Source organism: Vipera ursinii, assembly GCF_947247035.1.
Source record: "Vipera ursinii genome assembly, chromosome: 1".
Classification (NCBI taxonomy): domain Eukaryota; kingdom Metazoa; phylum Chordata; class Lepidosauria; order Squamata; family Viperidae; genus Vipera; species Vipera ursinii.
In genome coordinates, this window is record NC_139512.1 from 128,177,513 (window position 1) to 128,198,600 (window position 21,088).

General features: G+C 40.7%; 1 protein-coding gene across 3 annotated transcripts in view; it reads left to right on the forward strand.

The window, feature by feature from the left end:
* The window catches only part of SLC15A2 (solute carrier family 15 member 2), a gene marked incomplete at its 5' end in the record, with an annotated part of 86,369 nt that extends 66,808 nt beyond the window's left edge, over positions 1-19,561 (forward strand). For 2 of the 3 annotated variants that reach the window (XM_083349856.1, XM_083349857.1), the window contains 4 exons: positions 478-574; positions 3,978-4,124; positions 7,681-7,785; positions 19,364-19,561. In XM_083349856.1, coding sequence (XP_083205982.1) covers positions 478-574; positions 3,978-4,124; positions 7,681-7,785; positions 19,364-19,540 — 526 coding nt within the window. In that variant the 3' untranslated portion in view covers positions 19,541-19,561. Of the gene's footprint in view, positions 1-477; positions 575-3,017; positions 3,137-3,977; positions 4,125-7,680; positions 7,786-19,363 lie in introns of those variants that run through there. The other variant, XR_014490877.1, reaches the window with a different exon arrangement.
* Positions 19,562-21,088: the final 1,527 nt, after the last annotated feature.

The following is a 21,088-nucleotide window of genomic DNA, read 5'->3' on the forward strand; positions in this document are numbered from 1 at the left end:
CTACTAAACAGAGATGCTCCTAACTGAACCTATGACCACTTGCCTGCAAAGCACTGAACTATATTATCTTCCTCTTTCTGAGAGAAATGTGTCTGATCTACCTACCTAGCTACTAAATATTCTACTACATCGATAGAGCACCTGTTACACTTCCAAAGTTGAATTAAAATTCCCATCAGTCCCAGACAGCATGTACACTGGCCAGTGGGCTGGAATAACACTAGAAAATATAGGATTTTATGTCACCAGGATACTGGGAAACAAATAATTAAACAATAATGGCAATTTACAGGGTACAGTGTAAAATAAATTTTGGTGGATAACCTGGTTCCTAAGAAACATTACACCTACTTACTATAGACTGAAAATGTGTCCCCAATTATTCATTGTTCCCAGTCAGCTTAAAGATATTTTTTAATGGCTCTGCCTAGGAGAAGCTAACCAGGAACTATTGTTTTTTTTTCTTTCTATATTAAGGTACAACAATGCAAAATTCCAAATGAGAGCAGAAGTATCTGCCCTGAAGCTTGGCCTTCTAGATTTTGGAGCTTCATACACAGTTGTCCTAACACAAGTAAAGTTTTTTTTAATATATATATGCCTTTTCTATTTCAGTATAAACTCTTGTATTCAGTCAGCTACTGAAATAATCTATTTCGCTTTCTCCAAAAAAACATAGGTATAAGATTAGGCTGCAAACAAATGAGACCTTCATAGTATAAGCATTATCCAAAGATTTTTACGCAGACACAACAATTGATATACCAAAAGTTAGGAACTTCTAAGTCCCATGTAAATCAGAATGAAAAAGTCTCTCTCTCTCTCTCTCTCTCTCTCTCTCTCTCTCTCTCTCTGTGTGTGTGTGTGTGTGTGTGTGTGTGTAAATAAAATTCTCTTGCTGTCATTGGTAAAAGTTTGGATGAAATTCTTAGCACATTTACTTGAGAATGCATCAAATGCAGGTCAAGGATGATCATGAGCAAATGCATAGATTCATTGGCTCCAGCCTCATTGTTTTAAATATATCATTTTATGGCGCAACACTTTCACGAGAAATCACAATGGTCACCCCACTATCATGTTCAGAATATTCTGAGAAAATTCAGATGACATTCATTACTGCATTGCTTTGCCTTCATTATTTTATTTTCAGCATTGGCCTTCTGACAATTTCTGTCTCTTGTGCTGCGTCATTGTAAGATCAAATGGGTGGGCCCCACAGCAAGCATTGGGAAGGCCTGGATGACAGTTTGACCAGGGCCTTTTCAAACTTGGTCGCAACTATGAAACATATCCATTTATTTGCATTATGCCTAAACTTGCTCTGCCATTAATAGGGAAGGCATTAGTTTTTATTCATTTGGTTGTTTTGTTGATTGAATTGAAATATGTGGACTAGAAAAAAAAGAATGGCATATTGGGTCTATGATCCTTTATCTAGCTAGGAGCAAAACCCACTGGGCATAGCACAGGAGGATTATTTTCTGGATAAAATATGCACTGGATTGAGTTACAAACTTATATGTTTATGGAAAAATAAACAGCTTGATGAAGGGATGAATGGATAAACAGATGGATAGCTAGATATAATAGAGTCTCCTTCTTCTAATAGGAAAATTCAGTTCTGGTCTTCAAACAGATGAATATAAAAAAAGAGGGAAAGATGAGCAAAGGCTACCTGGCAAAAATTAAATTTCCTCCTAGAAATCTTGGGGGTCTAACAAAGATTGTCATTTGTCTCTTTTTTTCTAAATATTTGATGCTTTATTATTTGTCATCTAAAGCCTTCTAAACTGCTTCCAACTTCTCAGAAGAGTATTCGAGGCTGGCCAATGTCATCTTCTGGTTGAAAATCAGCCCCTGTGCTTTATTTGAGCACTTATTCATTACTGATAGAATTTACTGTTTAGATCTGGCAAACAGAGCCTTTTATTTCAATAAATGTTTGCCAAGACAACGGAGGAAACCACCAAAACCATGTACAGTATAAGACTAGGCAATCTGACATTCTATATCAGGGGTGTCAAACTCAATTTCATTGAGGGCCGCATCAGCATTGTGGTTGCCCTCAGGGGGCCGGGTGGGTGTGGCCAGGGTGGGCATGGCCTACTGGGTGGGCATGGCTAGAGTGCGTATGGCCTACTGGGTGGGCGTGGCCAGCTCCACATCGTTCGCATCAAGGGTGCCTATGGGGGCCTGGGCAGGAGTGGGACAGATCTGAGGGTCTCTGGCAGAAGGAGGGTCTCTGGGCCAGGGCCAAGGCAGTGGGGGCCGGTCCCTCACTGTTTCCAGGATGGCTTCGCGGGCCGCATGAAACCACTTCGCGGGCCGGATCTGGCCCCCGGGCCTTGTGTTTGACATGTCTGTTCTATATGAAGACTGTAGATCCAGGTTTGAAGCACAATGACTTTTTCTTTTAATATGTCAGGATTTATATTTTCCAAGTACTCTTGGGACCAAGTCCTGCAGCTGATTGTTGATAGCCTATTGTTGGATTCCTAAGTAAATCCATTGATTAGGGTTAGTCCTATTGAAATTAATTGAAATTTTGAAAGTCTTAAAATATGGATTCAAGAAAAGTCTTGACACGAAGACTATCCTTATTTTGAAAAATGACCTTGGGTTGCAGTGGAATTTTGTATCTAACAAGAGCATCAAGGAAACAATATTGAATCAACTAAAGAAACCTAAGCTAAAATGATGATCAATGCAGCCTTGGGGCATCAATTGAATGAAGACATATTTTTTTTACTGGTTGGATTCTCCTGTCAATCAATTTCAATTCAGGTTTCTAAAAGCTAGTATTATACAAGAGGGAGAAATATTTCTCGATACACTTTCTATACACAATGCCTTCTCCAATACACTCAAATCATTCACTTTTATTTCCCTTAAGCTCTGAAGCTCTAAAAGCTTTGTCTTTCATATAGAGAAATAGATCTCTCAAAATACAAAAATTAGATATTTCATACAGAAATTGTTCCCTTGTTGGGCATTAGCTTTCTAATACTTTACAGAAGCTGCAGTGTGAACACATATTATACACATGTGACCAATAAAAGGTTGTTGGATTCTAACTTCTATCAATGATCAAGGATAATGGGACAACATCTAAAAGAAAACCTATCCCATTCTGGTGCGTTCATTATTCATTCATATTAACTATCTGCGTTGGATATTGAAACAACATTTGCCTGCAAATAATCATATTCTGGGCAAAAATTTGAAAACTTTTAAGTAATTGCATTTTAATTTTTATAAAGTTATGTGCATTATACTCAGAGGAAAGGGGAATCTAGATTACAAGACTGTGATTAACCAAGAGTTCATTAGCATATCTCAGGAATGTAAAATGCTGCCACTGATGCCATTTCTGATTTGGCCCATTTTTAATTTTCTCCTCGCAATATTTCATTTCATTATATATCTGTTCTTATCATTTATCAAATTACTGATTTTATCCAAAACTGCCTGCTGTAATTAATTGCACTCTGCTTGTAGATCTATTGTACTTTATGAGGTGTGCACAAACAAGCAGAATGATGCACGTGGTGTAGCAGTTTGGATGACCCATAGAATATAAATGATTAGGAGTGTAACTTACTACCAATGACCGATCTTTTTGTCAATTCCAAATTTCTTTGGAAAGGATTTCTGACATTTTCCCACAGCCTAATGAGTAATGTAATTACTACTCACCCTTTTTAGATTTTAAGAGAAACCTTGTTGTCTCTCCCTCGTTGGTTATTAAGAATATTTCATAAACAATGATACACCTTGCCAGTAAAAATTGAATTTGCTAATGCTTTTAAAATGATTTTATTTCAGTCCAACCAGCATAATTCTTCAGTGAGCCCAAGAGGAGAGCCCTGCTATAGTTTTTAAGAATGAAAGCTTTTCCCCACTGCATTATAACTTCTGCATTAACTTGGATTGGCTACTCCATCATCAGTATGTCTTCTTTTCCTCCCAACCAGACTTCTACAGAGGCACTCCAAGCATGGAAGATAGAAGATATTCCAGCTAACAATGTCCATATTTCATGGCAGATTCCACAGTATCTGTTAATATCTGCTGGGGAAGTGATGTTCTCCATTACAGGCCTTGCCTTTTCTTACTCCCAGGTACTTAGTTCTTAGAACTTCATACAAGGAAGACATTCTGAATCTAAAGTCCTTGGTAAATAAGAGACCAAGGCAAAACGTTACAAAAGGTTATCTGCCAAAAAACATATCCAAAGAGATTAAATGGCAAGGTCAGTGCAGTTTGCGCCTCAGTCCATGCCCCATTTAATCTTGGTGATGGGTGAAAAAGTACGCCTGAGATTATGGCCTACGGCAGTGTTTCTCAACCTTAGCAACTTGAAGCTGACTGGACTTCAACTCCCAGAACTCCCCAACCACCTTTGCTGGCTGGAGAATTCTGGGAGTTGAAGTCCAGACATCTTATAGTTGCCAAGATTGAGAAATGCTGGCTTAGAAATCATAATGCTCATGTCTCTGTCCAATATTTCTTTCTGAGAGCAAGACTGCCCTCCTCAGGTGATCTCTCTTTATTGAAAGTTGGGGCAGAGAATCCCTGGGCCAGCCATCCGGTGGCACTGCCAGCCTCTTATGGGTTGGGGGAAGCAGTCTCTGCCGATCAACCTAAGTACTGCTTTTTGATGATATCTTCATCAAAGCAACTGGAAATGCTTAGTTATAACTAATATGGCATGTTACATGCTCTAAGAACACCTCCCACAAATGTAATGCTAAAAGTCATATTTGATTTCATAGTTCTAAAAACAAAAAAACGATTTGAAGTTAATTGTGTGTTAGAAAAACATTTCATAAAGCATAGTTGTGACCCTGAGGTTGAAAATTGGTCCTCTTTGTTCAATACACTTAGCCAAGTTAAATGTATTGTGGAAACATCATTCTAATCCTACCAGCAATTTATTTTAGTCTAAAACAACTGAACGACTATTTGTGGTTAAAATAATTTGCACCTTTTGAAACAGATAATATGAATTACTTTCTAGAAAATTAACTCTCTTTTAGTTTTGAGATGAATGTTCAGAGATGCCCTGGAAAATTGGGACTTTTCTAGGCATCCTATTTTTGATTCTTTTTTATTTCTCATCCTCTGACTCAAGACCAGAAAGCTGGTGAAAAAGGAGATTTTAAAAAGGGACAAGGGTGAGACATTTTTTTCCAGTTCTGGTGTTACCAGCCCTGTGGATTTACATTTTTTTCTTGTTAAAAGAACAAAACAAATGAATACATTAAAATACCAAATATTCTGCCACAGTATGCTGCCGATACACAGAAATAAGCAGGTACCTGGACTTTGTTGCATCATCAGACCTGGGCAGGATGGACTTACTCTGTGGAACGCATGTGAGGGACACTGCTGGATGAGAGGTGTTCCACAGAGAAAGTATAAATGCTCTGTGAATGCTCTCATCTTCCATATGGCATCCATTGATCCACTTCATTTAAATGACTCAAGGAAGGCTTGATTACCTTCCTTGCCCACATTTACAAGTATGTATCTGTGCTCCTTTTTAACAGAGTAGATTTTTTCTTAGATGTTATAGTTCAGTCCTTCCTTTTCTTTCACCTGGACCTCTGCCCAATATTCATTTTATCTTTTTTTTTCTAGCCCTCTTAGTTATTTTCTACTCTACTTTCAATTTATCTTGCCCCTAAGCACAATACAGCCACTCCTCATTTAGTAATACCTCAGTTAGCGACTGCTTGCAAATACAAGAGTAATAAATGGTAATAAAACAGTAGTAAAAAAAATAATTTTCTGACTAATTTTCTGCACACAAATGTGTGTAAATGCACTTAAGGCCCAATTTTTGTGACTGACAAAAATGCATGCTGGAGTAAAAGTAATGTTGGCATGACTGCACAAGAAAATTTTATCTGAATGAGATGATGTGATCTTTGCAGCATCTCTCTCAGTCATGTGGATTGCTTAGGCACCATTTTTCTGAATGATAAGCTTACTAACGAGGAGTGGCTTTATATAGCAGTATTGATTGTGTGTAAACATGGTAATTTGCTGATGTTCAGTTTTGATGTCCAAATAAGGTATTTTTTTAGAAGGAGAAGGAGAAGGAGAAGGAGAAGGAGAAGGAGAAGGAGAAGGAGAAGGAGAAGAAGAAGAAGAAGAAGAAGAAGAAGAAGAAGAAGAAGAAGAAGAAGAAGAAGAAGAAGAAGAAGAAGAAGAAGAAGAAGAAGAAGAAGAAGAAGAGGAGGAGGAGGAGGAGGAGGAGGAGGAGGAGGAGGAGGAGGAGGAGGAGGAGGAGGAGGAGGAGGAAGAGGAGGAGGAGGAGGAGATATTCTTTCTATGGATCATAAATGATGAATACTTTGAATTTAAAAAAATCAAGATCTGATTCAAAAATGGCAAACTATGTTTTGAAGTATAAATGAGGCTAAATAGATAGAAATTACAAGTCCAGTAGGAACAATAGCCTCCTGGGATAACCTTGTATATTCCAGGAATCAGGAGAAATATTAGCAACTGTCACAATAGGTGACTTACAATTTATTACCCAATTGGAAAAACTAATCTGTGATATGCTAAGTAATCTTAAATAATCCTTTCAACTTTAAAAATTTAGTAATACGCAAGGCTTATAACCACATGGCAGGAAAGATAATTGGAAGCAGTTTTTTGTTGGGCCATGTGGTCTCTCTCTTAATCCCAATGTTTTGTTGTGCTGACATAATTGTGGATCAGTTCGTGCACAGGGCAGAGGCAAAGAGGCGGGCAGAGCAAATGCTGTACCTGACCCACATTTGATCCAGGTATCTGCAACCTTTTTAAAAAGGATCAAAATCAGAAGATGGGAGAAACAAGTGAACTCTGTCTGAGACTCCAGGAAGCTGCTGCTAGTTTGAACAGCACTGGGATAGCTAGGCCCCAAAATGAACCTGTCTTGATGTACTTGATCATTGGAAACATGTACACTTTGCAATTCTCTGACAAGCCTAAATCAGCTTATTTACATAACAATTTAGCAATCTGGATGCCAACAATAAATAAAGTAAAGTAGCTATGAAACATTAAAACAACTTATCTTAGACATCCAGTTCTACCCTAGGACAATGAAAAAGCAAAATGAAGGATAGATTGATTCAGAAGCTATGCGAGATTTCTCCAATTCTAGGATTTCCCCCCCCAATTTTACATATTTCCAAAGACTTTTGTTGCAGATCCTATGAGATTATAAAGAGATTCCTTATTGAACATACCATAGGTAGGGGAATACCTAGGTGAACATTGTCAGAGAGGAGAAAAGCAATGTGCTGAGTCCCAGAATCCTTCTCTTCTCAGGTTGCCATAGTCTGATCATGGTTTGAAATGAATTAACTCACATATCTTCATCCCCCAATAACTGTAGCATCAGTGATGTTCAAGGAAATATAATTAAGCCATCATTCTCATGGTTAGTATGAACAGATCACTTAACAATGTTCCAGAATGGTATTTTTTCCCATTGAATCCATTGATATATTTGATTGCAGGAATTATTGAATGCTGAAGTGGTGACAGGGTTAGAACCACAATGTGTTCCTCTTTGACAAAGCGGGTGGGATAGTCCCAGGGTAGTACCAAATGGGAATATTGAATACCAATTTTCCAAAAATTTGAGAATATTTTATGCCTTCTCCTTTTCAGGCTCCTGTTAGTATGAAATCTGTGCTGCAAGCTGGCTGGTTGTTAACTGTGGCCTTTGGAAATGTTATTGTGCTCATTGTTGCCCAGTCTGCACCTCTGGTACAGGTATGGCTAGCATATATTATTCAATTCCTTGAAATATAGAAATAAATTTATCACATTTTCTCCCTTGCAACAAGAAAATATGAGTACGCCAAGAAGTTGACTCAAGATCACTTAGTGAGTTTCATGACTGAACAAAGACGTTTCCCTCTGATCCAGTTAGATTGATGCACTTCATTGTTGTTGAACAATGCATTTTATCAGTGTTCAGACTCTTCCTACTTTTCTTACTGTTGTATACTGGGTTCGTTGCATAGGAATGAAGACGAGGTGAGTGAGTTCAGCAAAGATCATGTTTTATTGCTTGCAGGATCTGAACTAGAGAACAGGACTGCAGATGCAGCAATTGATACCTTGGCCCCTAGGCGGCGGCCAATAGGTTTGAAGCAACCTATTGCCACCTAGGGGCAACCAATAGCAGCACTGGAGACGGGTTGTCTGAGATGCTGGGAGCCGTTAGCTAGCTCCCTGCTCTAGCAACCTACCAGCCGTTACCATGTGGTGTTAACAAGCAAGCCCAATACATTACACCCCTTAGAACGAACAACACTATAGTAACAATAGAAAGTAATTACAGCAATACACTTTACAAAGACTTAACACTGGTGTGAATGGGTTCCACTTAGCAGTACAATAAAGTACTTACAACATTATAGCTCCATTGTCCAATACAATCTTGTAGGTCAGCATTAAATACAACAACTGTACATACAACATTATAGCTTTATTATTACAGAACAAAATCTTTCAGATAAGCAGGAGGTCTGCGTGACCTTGTGGAATGCCTGGGGGACCCAGGCACATCTTACCACATCTGGTAAGCTTGCCCACCGGGCTGGGTAGACCAGTGTCTCTTAGTTCAAGTGATTCAGAGTGGCTCGGTGCTCTCTGGCTGGCCTTTCCAGGTTGGCCCACCTCAGAGTCAGTTTGTTCAGCAGAGTTAGCACAGCGGCTGTAGCCATCAGGTTGGCTTTCTCCATCAGGGGACCCATGTTGCACATCCGGGCTCTCCTCCTCTACAGCCAACTCCTCATTGCTTGGGCTGTGTGAGCCATCAGAGTCTATGCATGGACTGGCTTGGCTGCCGGTTTATGGACCTTGGTAAGGACTTGTGATGAAGTTCTCGCTTTGTGGCCATTCAGGGGAACGCTTCCTAAGCTGATCGATGTGGTGTCGGACAACTCGCCCGCCCTCCAGCCCCACTTCATAAGAGAGGGGGCCTGAGGTTTTAGTAATTTTTCCAGGCACCCACAGATTCCCATGCCCATAATTCCTGGCCCACACCCCATCACCCACTTGCAGCCCCCTCAGGGGTTTTGGGCGTGAAGCTTCTGCTGCCACCCTATCTGGATGCAACCTGTCCAGTTTCGTGATCAGTCACCTCCCCCAGTGCAGCTCTGCTGGGCTTTTCCCTGTAGCTGTGCAAGGCGTGGAATGCTGGCAAAGTAAAAAAGCTGCCAATCTGTGATGCCAGTCCCCAGTCACTATACACTTCAGTGACTCTTTTGTGGTCCTGACCATGCTTGACCATTAGAAGAAGGGTGAAATGGGGCCGACGTTGCATGCCTGATGAGGTTAGCTCTCAGGAATGCCTGAAATTCTGCCACTGTAAATGGGGCTCCATTGTCCGATACTATGACGTCTGGCAGCCCATGTGTGGCAAAGAGTTTCCTAAGCACCTGGATGGTCCTAACAGTAGTCATATTAGCAACTGGAATTACTTTAAGCCATTTACAGTGGCTGTCGACCACTATAAGGAAGAGCTGTCCCTGAAAGGGCCTAGCAAAGTCTATATGAATTCTAGACCAGGGAGTGTGAGTCTCCTCCCACCTGTGAACTGGAGCATGTGGTATTTCAGGCCTTGATTGCTGGCATGTGTAATATCCATGCACCTGGGCTTGTCTAAACCTGGTCACCATAAGTAGCTTCTAGCTAAAGCTTTCATACGGACAATACCCGAATGACCTTCATGCAGTGAATGTAAGACCCTGCCTCTTAGTGAGGTGGGTTCTATGACCCTGTTCCCCCATAGGATATAACCCTTGTGAGCTGATAGCTCATGTCTTCTAGTAAAATAACTCTGAAATTCAGGGCCTGGGCTCTTATCTAGCCACCCTGTGTGCACCCAAGAAAACACTCTACTTAGTGTTTTATCAGCTGTTGTTTCTGCAGCTATGTCCTCAGCGTGGAGGGGAAACTCTGGCAAATCCTGAATGGACAATATGCAGGCCACTGGGGCCGGATCTGGTTCAATTTGTGGCAGTGGAAGCCTACTCAGGCTGCCTGCATGGCCCATTTCTTTGCCGGGTTTGTGAATCAGCTTAAACGTGTATGCTGATAAAAAAATAGACCATCTCAGCATTCTATGGGATAATATATGGGGTGTCTGTATATTTGTGGTGAATAACCCCAGTAGTGGTTTGTGGTCTGTGAAGAACATGAAGTCCCTGCCATACAAGTAATCATGGAATTTTTTAACTCCAACTACCATGGCCAATGCCTCTTTTTCAATTTGAGCGTAGTTACGCTCAGCAGATGACAGTGTCCTTGAATAAAATGCAATGGGAACCTGGGTTTCATCTTTCTCTAAGTGACTCAAGACTGCGTCCACCCCATATGGGGATGCGTCACATGCTAAACAGACTGGTTTAGACTCCCTGAAATGAATGATAGTGGAACTGACCGACAAAAGGGCTTTTAGGTCCTGAAAACCTTTTTCATGAATGCTGGTCCACTTCCAAGAAGCTTTTTTATCTAAGAGCCTGTGAAGTGGCTCTGCCACTGCAGCCTTGTTAGGAAGGAAGGCGTGGTAGAAGTTGAGGAGGTCCAAGAATGCTTGCACCTCTCCTTTTGTTTTGGGGGGAGGTGCCATCTGAATGGCCTTCACTTTGGACTCAGCTGGGTGGATGCCATTAGCATCAATGCAAAACCCCAAAAACTCAGTTGAGGGAACCCCAATACTGCATTTGCTCTTTTTTAGTTTGAGGCCTGCTTCATGCAGCCTCTGCAGAACATCTCTAAGCCTTCTTGCTAGCACTTCTGTGGATTCTCCAGCAATAAGCACGTCATCAAAATAGGGGCAAACCCCTGGAATGCCTTTGAGTGTGCGTTCCATGATTCCCTGAAAAATGCCCGGGGCTACATTGACTCCAAATTGCAAGCGCTTTATTTTTTATTTATTTTATTTATTTTTATTACATTTATATCCCGCCCTTCTCCGAAGACTCAGGGCGGCTTACAAGCTTAGCAGTAGCCTTCATTCTATGTATATGCCTGCTTATTAGGGCTTTCATACACCCCCCAAGCGGCATTATTACAAAGTCAGCTTAATTGCCCCCAACAATCTGGGTCCTCATTTTACCTACCTCGGAAGGATGGAAGGCTGAGTCAACCTTGAGCCTGGTGGGATGCGAACCTGCACTAATTGCAGGCAGCTGGTGTTACTTAAGGAGGCATCAGCCCACTGCTCCACCAAGGCTCTACTCTGAAAGCCCAACTGTGGGTCACAATTGTCTGTGCTGTGGCCGTGGCCTCATCAACAGGTAGTTGCTGATAGGCTTGTGCCAAATCTAATTTCGCAAAAGTGGAGCCACCCTGCAAAGATGCCAGGATGTGGCTCACCAGTGGGACTGGGTATGCGTGCTGTTTAAGGGCCTGGTTAATTGTGCATTTGTAGTCTGCGCATATTCTGACTTCCCCGTTGGCTTTAAGTGTGTTACAATAGGAGTTTCCCACTGCCCACCATCTACTGATTTCAAAATGCCCTGTTCCACAAGCTTGTCTATTTCTGCATCTATTTTGTGCTTGAGGGCAAAGGGGACCCTGCAAGGCTTAATCATGATGGGAACCATGTTTGGATCTAGTTTGAATGCTATAGGCGGGCCCGTGTAAGTTCCTAAAGCTGAATCAAATACGTCTGCAAAGTCCTCGCAAACTGACGCTAGACTCGTGACTTGTGTCCAGTTGATATTGGTTACTTGGATGCCTAGTGCATCAAACCAATCAAGCCCAATTAGGCTCATTCTTTGACCCCCTACTACAACAACATCCAGGTGCCCTGAAAACCCCTTAAATTTAACGGCCAAGGTAGCTTCACCCTTGACTACGACTTTTGCGTTCTGAAAATCTGTTAAAAGTATATCAGAGGGCCTCAGCTTGGCCCATCTCCTACTGCAACTGCACATGAAATTAAATGTGTCCAGAGACGTAATGGAAACGGTGGAGCCTGTGTCCAGCTCCATCTTACAGGGGACCCCTTGCAGCTCCACCTGAAGTCTGTACTTGGGTTTAAGGGGGCATCGGGCTCCGGTATGGCAGACACTTCTACAGCTTGAGCAAAACCCCACACTGAATGGCCCCAGGGCCCTGGTACCTCTCCTGGTCAGATCTTCTGACTGGCGATTCGATGGCCGGTCCCTCTGGCGACCTCTGCAAATGGATGCGATGTGGCTGGTTTTTCTGCAGGCCCAGCACATGGCTGTCTGGAACCTGCAGTCTGAGCGTTGGTGGCGGCCGCCACAACCTGGACATCTAGGCAAGAGATCTGCCTTGTAATTAGTCTCTTGCTGCTTGCTGCTGCAGAGCTGTTATTCGGGTTGTCTGTGCAACTTGTTGACTTTGGCATCTTCTTCGGAGTCCTCGGTGAGTTTTGCATCCTCGTGGTGGATGGCTTTTTTGCGTTGTGTCATTCTGGTGAACCAGATCGTTTGGACGGCTCCCCCGGCAGCTTCGTCCACCATGACTTTGTTCTGGGCATCGGCGAACGACAGGACTTCTCTTGCAAAAAGTTTCTGCTGCAGCTCTCTGTTGCGGAGGCCGCAGATGAGCCGGTCTCAAAGTCGCTCTTTGACGTCTGAAAATTGACACAGGTGTGCGGCCTGCCTCAAGGCCGCAATGTATTCGGATGCAATCTCTCCTGGCAGCTGAATTCATTGTTCGAAGGCGTAGCGCCATGCAATCACCGACATCTTTGGTTGGAAGTGTTCTCCGAGCTTCTTCCTCAGTTTGTCATAGGAGATGGATTCCAATGGCATGGGTGCAAACAAGTTTTCGGCCAGATAGAACATTGCTGGGCCACACACACAAAGCAGTGTGGTGGCCTTCAGTCCATACTCTGCGACCTGGTTCACCTGAAGGTAGTTGGGACAGGTACGAGGGCCATCCTTCTGGTTGCTTGATGTCGAATTCTAGCAGCCTTCCAACCTTGGGCATTCTGCTGGTCTTCACGGCTGGATCTCAGCGTCTTCAACTCCTGCCTCTCTGTTGCCCAGGGACTGGTCTACTGACTGCGTGGTCACTAGTGTGGCTTAGCTAGCCGACCGTAGGGGGGGGGAATTTGCTTTTCACGCCAGGTGTGCACTGCCTCTCCCCTAGTGACCTTCAGCTTTGACGGAGAAGCAGGATCCCACCTTTGTCGCCAGTGTTATGTACTGGATTCATTGCACAGGAATGAAGACGAGGCGAGTGAGTTCAGCAAAGATCATGTTTTATTGCTTAGGATCTGAACTAGAGAACAGGGCTGCAGATGCAGCAATATATACCTTGGCCCCTAGGCGGCAGCCAATAGGTTTGAAGCAACCTATTGCCACCTAGGGGCAACCAATAGCAGCACTGGAGACGGGTTGTCTGAGATGCTGGGAGCCATTAGCTAGCTCCCTGCTCTAGCAACCTACAGCCGTTACCACGTGGTGTTAACAAGCAAGCCCAATACATTACACTTACAAACTGATATATGTTTATACTCACTAGCTTGATTATTCCGAGAGATGGCCAACATATCAACCAGAAGTTCCTTTCTTTGTGATTGTGTTGCAAGAAATGTAAAAGATTCCCTTGCCCAAACGTCTCTTCCTTCACTGAATGTTAAAATACAGAAGCAAACACTTTGGCTATTCTACCAGGATTCACATAAAACACTGAGTTGCAAATTAGCCAACCGTATTTTAGATGAACATGTTACATAAAACCAACTCATGAGATTAACTGTTTAATATGTTGTGTAAACTTAAGCATATGGATCAATTGAATGAGCCATAACTAAATTAATCACAGATTAATGTGTTGTGCCTTTTGTAGGGCCCTATCCATGTTTGTCACAGGACTAGCATAAAACTGGGCCATTGAGTTGGTGAGAACAGAGTTAGTTCTGATATAGTGTGTGCACACATCCGCGTATCTGACAAATCAGTATTCTAGAACATAGGCAGATAATAGAAGTGCACACAATAGAAATCAAATTCTTACAAGAATAACCAAATTAAAATCGCCATGCAGAGAGACACTGATTGTCTACACTAAAAAGCATAATTAAGACACTTCACTTCTAAAGATACTTGTCATAAATGCAGAAATAACTTTATAAGTAACTTAAACTAAGAGGAAGAAAGGCATCTCAATAGTGGCTGATTAACCTGCATAGATGAGAAAGGCCATTGAACAAATGAGCAATTAACTAATTAAGCAGCAAAGCAGATGTTACAATAGAAAGCTTGTAGTGCCACTTCCAGTTGTATCTACTCTCACAAAAAAAACTTAGGGCCAGGGTGCATCATCCACACCCATCCATCTCTTTCAGTTAGTACCGGTAATAATGGGGGTTTATTGACAAAAAAACCCAAAACACTTCACATAAATGAAACTAAAAACAAGAGAACTAATTGTTCTAGACGTCTAGACACACAATTTACATCTGTGTCAAAGCCACCAAATTTCTCCTAAATTGCAGAATCAGATTCATATGCAATCATTTTCCAGCCTGTGAATGCTGTTTTGCAGTATAAACATTCCATGCACACTAGACTTTTGTCCGTTTCTGAATATACTGCAGAAATTTCTGTGATCCTTCAAAGGGACAGCCATCCCAGCACCAAATTCTGTTGTCTGATGAGAATTGCTAAACTAGTTTGTATTTGTATTTATGGCTGTCATTAACTGGATGCAAAAATCAAGAAAACCACAAGAGAGCAGGAAAGCTAATGCTAAAATATCTATTTGCTGCCATCTAGTGATCATCTGAATGTTTGTTGCCTAAATATAACAGCCCTAAATTAACCCCAAAGTATCTTTGACATTGTTTCATGTGATTTAATGTGAAATAAACTATTATTGCCCATCTGAAATTGTTTCTCCTATTTAATAGCATATCCTAAGCAATGTCATGTGATGAAAGTTTAACACACCTGGGGAACAGAGGAAAGAGCAAAACCATGACGTAAAATATTCCTTGGTTTTAGCAAAAAACACAAAACTACACTAGATATAAGTTGAGCTGGAGAAGCTTTGGCAGGCTCTTGAGGTTCTATTACATCATCCTTCTAGCCATAAAGATCATTCCAGAATACCAAGTAAACTTTTTCCCCTAAATTTGCCAGCTCCAATGGCCATTACATATTATGAGATAATGGTATTTGTATTGTTCAAATCAATTACCTTGTTCATCCAGGATTTTAAAGCATAATATGGTTTGTTTGGTTTTCATACAAAGTGTTGTGTGAATCTAGCCATTGCAATAGTTTAGTGTGTTCTGAGAATCCAGCCAATTGTACACTTATTTAATGAATAATGATTTAAACAAACCCATAATGAGTTTTATTAATAAGGTCAACAATTAAACATGGTTGGTTATATGTTAAAAACATTGCTTCCTATTCCTCCAGCCAATTTTGCTAAGGTATTCCAGAATATGGCAAACTTGAAACTCAGCAAAATATCTTATACTTGAGGCTTATCCTAATCTCTTTCTTGTCCCAACATGAGAGGGGTTTTTTAAAATTAGTTTGTAAGGCAGGAATAAACAATGTCACTCTTAATATTCCAATCTTTTCATGTTCCATATCAAAATAGTGTTTTCCAATCTCTACCAGCACAAGCAATACTCTACAACAGGGATCTTTAAACTTGGCCCTTTTATGACTTGTGGACTTCAACTCCCAGAATTCCTCAGCCAGGTACGCTGGCTGAGGAATTCTGGGAGTTGAAGTCCACAAGTCATAAAAGGGCCAAGTTTGAAGACCCCTGCTCTACAACCTATTTGCTATGCTTTATTTGTTGCAGGCAATGCCTTGATAGTTTGTTGAGGGCTCACTGCCCTCTTCACCCATTTTGTTGCTGGACTACAGTAATGGTGAATTATTCTTTAATCAGTGTATTGGTTAAACAGTTCTTCCTCCCTCCCTCCCTCCCTCCCTCCCTTCCTTTTTTTAACCCATCCACTGATAAAATGGTGGGCCTTTCTCTTCCTTTTTAAGTCTCCCATCTAAATGACCTAAAAGGAGGGCAGAGAAGGAAGGATAGAAGGCTGAAATGGATGGTGCAGAAAAGGAAGGCTGCAAGAAAGAAAAATTGGAGAAGGAAATGTGTATATGTGGCCGAACTCTTGTTTGCATGTACAGTAAATAAGACCCCTTTCAGTTTTTAATAACTGTGATCAGAGGGGACTAAGGTTAGTCCTAAAAAGATGGTTGATGGCCACTTGATGTTCTCTGAGCCACAGTTCATCCATGTTGGGTCAGTTATTGTCTAAAGAGGAGTGAAGTAATTTATCTCAGTGTTTCTCCTGAGGCAATTTCTTAGCTTAAGTGGTCCTTGATTGCTTTCAGGAATAGTCTTTATAGCTGAAATGCATCAGATGAAAATGAGCAAGATGTAAAATAAGAGTTTCTAGCACAGCTATTGGAATTGTGGTACTTAGGAGGTAGTCTTTCAAAATATAGGCTAGCATATAGACACATATGTTTATATATGTGCATCCTCTGCTTTTAGCACCAGCCTACAGATGATGATGATGATGATGATGATGATGATGATGATGATGATAATAATAATAATAATAATAATAATAATAATAATAATAATAATAATAATAATAATAATAAGTTGGAAGGGACCTTGGAGGTCATCTAGTCCAACCCCCTGCTAAGGCAGGAAACCCTATACCATTTCAGACAAATGGCTGTCCAGTCTCTTCTTAAAAACTTCCAGTGTTGGAGCATTCACCACCTCTGGAGGCAGGTTGTTCCACTGGTTAATTGTTCTAACTGTCAGGAAATTTCTCCTTAGTTCTAGGTTGCTTCTCTCCTTGACTAGTTTCCATGCATTGCTTCTTGTCCTGCTTTCAGGTGCTTTGGAGAATAGCTTGGCTCCCTCTTCTTTGTGGCAGCCCCTGAGATATTGGAACACTGCTATCATGTCACCCCAATCATGTCATCTCTTCATTAAACTACACATACCCAATTCCAGCAACTGTTCCCTATATGTTTTAGCCTCCAGTCCCCCAATCATCTTTGTTGCTCTTCTATGTACTATTTCTAGAGTCTCGACATCTTTTTTACATCGTGGTGACCAAAACTGGATACAGTATTCCAGGTGTGGCCTTACCAAGGCATTGTAAAGTGGTATTAGTAATTCACGTGATCTTGATTCTATCCCTCTGTTAATGCAGCCTAGCACTGTGTTGGCTTTTTTGGCAGCTGCACCACACTGCTGGCTCATATTTAGGTGATTGTCCACTAGGACTCCAAGATCTCTTTCACAGTTACTACTATCGAGCAAGGTACCACCTATACTATACCTGTGCATTTGATTTTTCCTGCCTAAATGTAGAAGTTTACTTTTTTCACAATTGAATTTCATTTTGTTAGATAGTGCCCAGTGTTCGAGTCTGTCCAGATCCTCCTGTATCTTAAGCCTATCTTCTGGAGTATTGGCTACTCCTGCCAGCTTGGTGTCGTCTGCAAATTTGATTAGTTCCCCATCTATCCCCTCATCCAAATCGTTGATGAAGATGTTGAAGAGCACTGGGCCCAGAACAGAGCCCTGGGGTACCCCACTACACACTTCCTTCCATGTAGATGCAGTTCCATTGAGGACCACACGCTGAGTACGGCCTGTCAGCCAGCTATGAATCCATCTGGTGGTGATGCTATCTAACCCACATTTTTCTATCTTATCAAGTAGTAGGTTGTGATCTACTTTATCAAATGCCTTACTGAAGTCCAAGTAAATTATATCTACAGCATTCCTCTGGTCCACTAGTTTTGTCACTTGGTCAAAGAATGCAATAAGGTTTGTCTGGCATGATCTGTTTTTGACAAACCCATGTTGGCTTTTAGTGATAACTTTGTTCACATCAAGGTGTTTGCTGATTTGTTGTTTGATTATCTTTTCCAGAATCTTCCCAGGTATTGAGGTCAGGCTGATAAGTCTGTAGTTTCCTGGATCTATTGTTTCCCCTTTTTTTGAATATGGGAACTACATCAGCTCTCTTCCAGTTCTCTGGTAGTTCCCCAGTGCTCCAGGATCATTGAAAAATATAGTTCAGTGGTTCTGAGATCACGTCTGCCAGTTCCTTGAGAACCTTGGGGTGTAATCCATCTGGTCCTGGTGATTTGAACTCGTCTAGGCTGGACAGGTGCTCACTTAGAAATGTTCTTCTGGTCAGATTTTCCATGCTGCTATGCTCCACGTTAATGAATTATCTCATAACTCTAGTATCACCAGAGTCAAATAAACATATCCTCACCACATCAACTTGTTCTACAAAGTGTTTACTAAAACTAAACCAGTTAATAAGCTGTTGTTTTACAGTATAAGGAAAAGGGAATTTGCTCAATAGATTATCCTGCCAAGACATTTCATTACATTAAATGTTCTGCATCAAAGGATATTCTTAGTATTCTTTTGATCCAGAAAATAATCTGTATTATTTACTTAGTTGGTTTATTTGTTTGTAGCCTGCCTTTATTATTTTTACAAATAAGCCTTGGTGGAGCAGTGGGCTAATGCCTCCTTAAGTAACACCAGCTGCCTGCAATTAGTGCAGGTTCGAGTCCCACCAGGCTCAAGGTTGACTCAGCCTTCCATCCTTCCGAGGTAGGTAAAATGAGGACCCAGATTGTTGGGGGCAATAAGCTGACTTTGTAATAATGCCGCTGGGGGGGGGGGCGAAAGCCCTAATAAGCAGGCATATACATAGAATGAAGGCTATTGCTAAGCACATTGATTTGTGCTTTAGATTGTAAGCCGCCCTGAGTCTTCGGAGAAGGGCGGGATATAAATGGGATTAAAAAAAAACTGAAGGAGGCAGACATATCCAACATACCTTCCTCTTCTTATTTTCCCCACAATAACAACCCTGTGAGAAAAGTTGGGATGAGAGACAGTGAAAACCCACAATGGAGTTATAATTCTGAAGCTAAACAGGCCTGGCTATATAAAGTGTCTGAAGTTAAAGGAGGACTCTGACCAGCAACCCCAGATAAATTACCTTTGACTGTTTTACGGTGCAAAATTTAACATTACAGTATCATTTACTGACAATATACTACAGGTATTGCTCTATATGTTCAGAATTTTAGTAATCATTCCGGAGATACATGTATGTTTCCCCACAACCCAGAGGCTAATTAAATCTCCCAGGTAATTTGTAGGCAGGCTTCCCCCTTGTATACAACTTACATGTTCAGGCAAATGTGTCAGAAGTGAAATATGTTTGCACTGTATTATCAGAATAAATGCAGGACAGAAATGTTGCAAGCAAATAAATAACAGAAGTAATGTTTTGTTTAATCTTTTCTTTCTCCAGTGGGCTGAATTTATCCTTTTTGCCATGCTCCTTTTTATCGTCTTTGTTATTTTCTCCATCATGGGATATTTCTACATTAGCACAGACCCAGAAGAACTTGCTGATAAAGAGAATGAACATGAAACATCAAGCAATAAAAACATGATTGGCCTTGTTACCAGGAAAACAGAGCTATAAAGGGACTGCAAAATCGGAGAGGCTTTTTTTTAATAAGATAGTGATTTGACAGATTTCTTTCTCATGCTATGATCTCATCAGATATGCTCAGAGGGAATAAGCAAACTAAGTTATTGTTCCTCTTGTATGTCAGCTGAATATATGTATGCAAATTCCTGGAATGGTGCCTTATTAAAAAGTAATTATAAAGTAGTTTTAGCTAGTTTGCCTCCATCAGGCACTAAAAATAATTTTATAAGTTTTCTTTTTAAAGCACGATTATGTCTGGCTCTCTGTTTATCATACTATTATCTATCTATCTATCTATCTATCTATCTATCTATCTATCTATCTATCTATCTACCTAACTATCTATATACCTACCTACCTATCATCTTTCTATCTATCTACCTACCTACCTATTATCTATCTATCTATCTATCTATCTATCTATCTATCTATCTATCTATCATCTATCTATCTATCTATCTATCTATCTATCTATCTATCTATCTATCTATCTATCTATCCCACAAGTGATTCTTCAAAATAAATAAAACTTATTTACAATTAAATGTGTATATTACTACATTGTAAATCCCTTTAAATCCAGTGTAAAATTGTAAGTTGGGACAATCTTTATAAACGTTAATCCACTTTAAAATATTTTCATTACTCACTTGAAATAATGCTTTGATTTTGTATTTTTATTGTAACATAAATGTGTAAATCCTTAAAGTATGATAGATTTCCTATACAGAAATATGAAATATCATGCTAACTTCATGTGAGATAATTGATGTTCATCTATGTCACCTCATATCAAACTTGCTGTCACAGAGATTGTTGGATGAGATTCATTCAGTCCCTGAAACAGAGTACCGGTACTTCTATATCAGAAAGGATAGGAATTAAACAGAACAAAAGTAGAATAAAATTAGATGGTTGGAGAGATCTTTAAACACAGTTCTATGATAGCAGAACCCATGTGAAAGTTAAATACCAATAATATAGATGGCTTTCATATAAGAATACAGGCCATCCATTTGGACAGTGATGCATATTCAACATTTCTTCTTTTTGTCAGCTTCCCCATTTCTCATTCTTTTATTTTGAACATGGAGTCCTTTTTGCTGTTCTTAGCATCCTTTGCCACTTACAAATCATTTTAAGCTTTAACTTTTCTAACATCCTCTCTAGGCTACTAAATGTACAATTCCCTGGGGATCTATCACTTATTCCATTTTCCTGATGCCTTTAATCCTCTTTCTTTCTCTTTTGATTGAATGAGGGCTGCCTAGATGTTTATTACATACTGTGTGAACAGAATATCTGTCTATTATTGTTTTGCATTGTTTGCAAAGGTTCTTTCTCATTCCGGGATTCAGGAAATTACTCCCTATTCCCTCTCTGCCCTCCTCCTCCTCCTCCTCTTCCTCCATAACCACAGAGGTCCCATCCCAGAATAAGGAGTCAGGCAATCTAAATCAGCTCCCCATTCCTCATAGCCAGGAGGGGAAGGATTGTAGAAAATGGGGTCCCTTCTAATCTTATGTCATGGGAGTACAA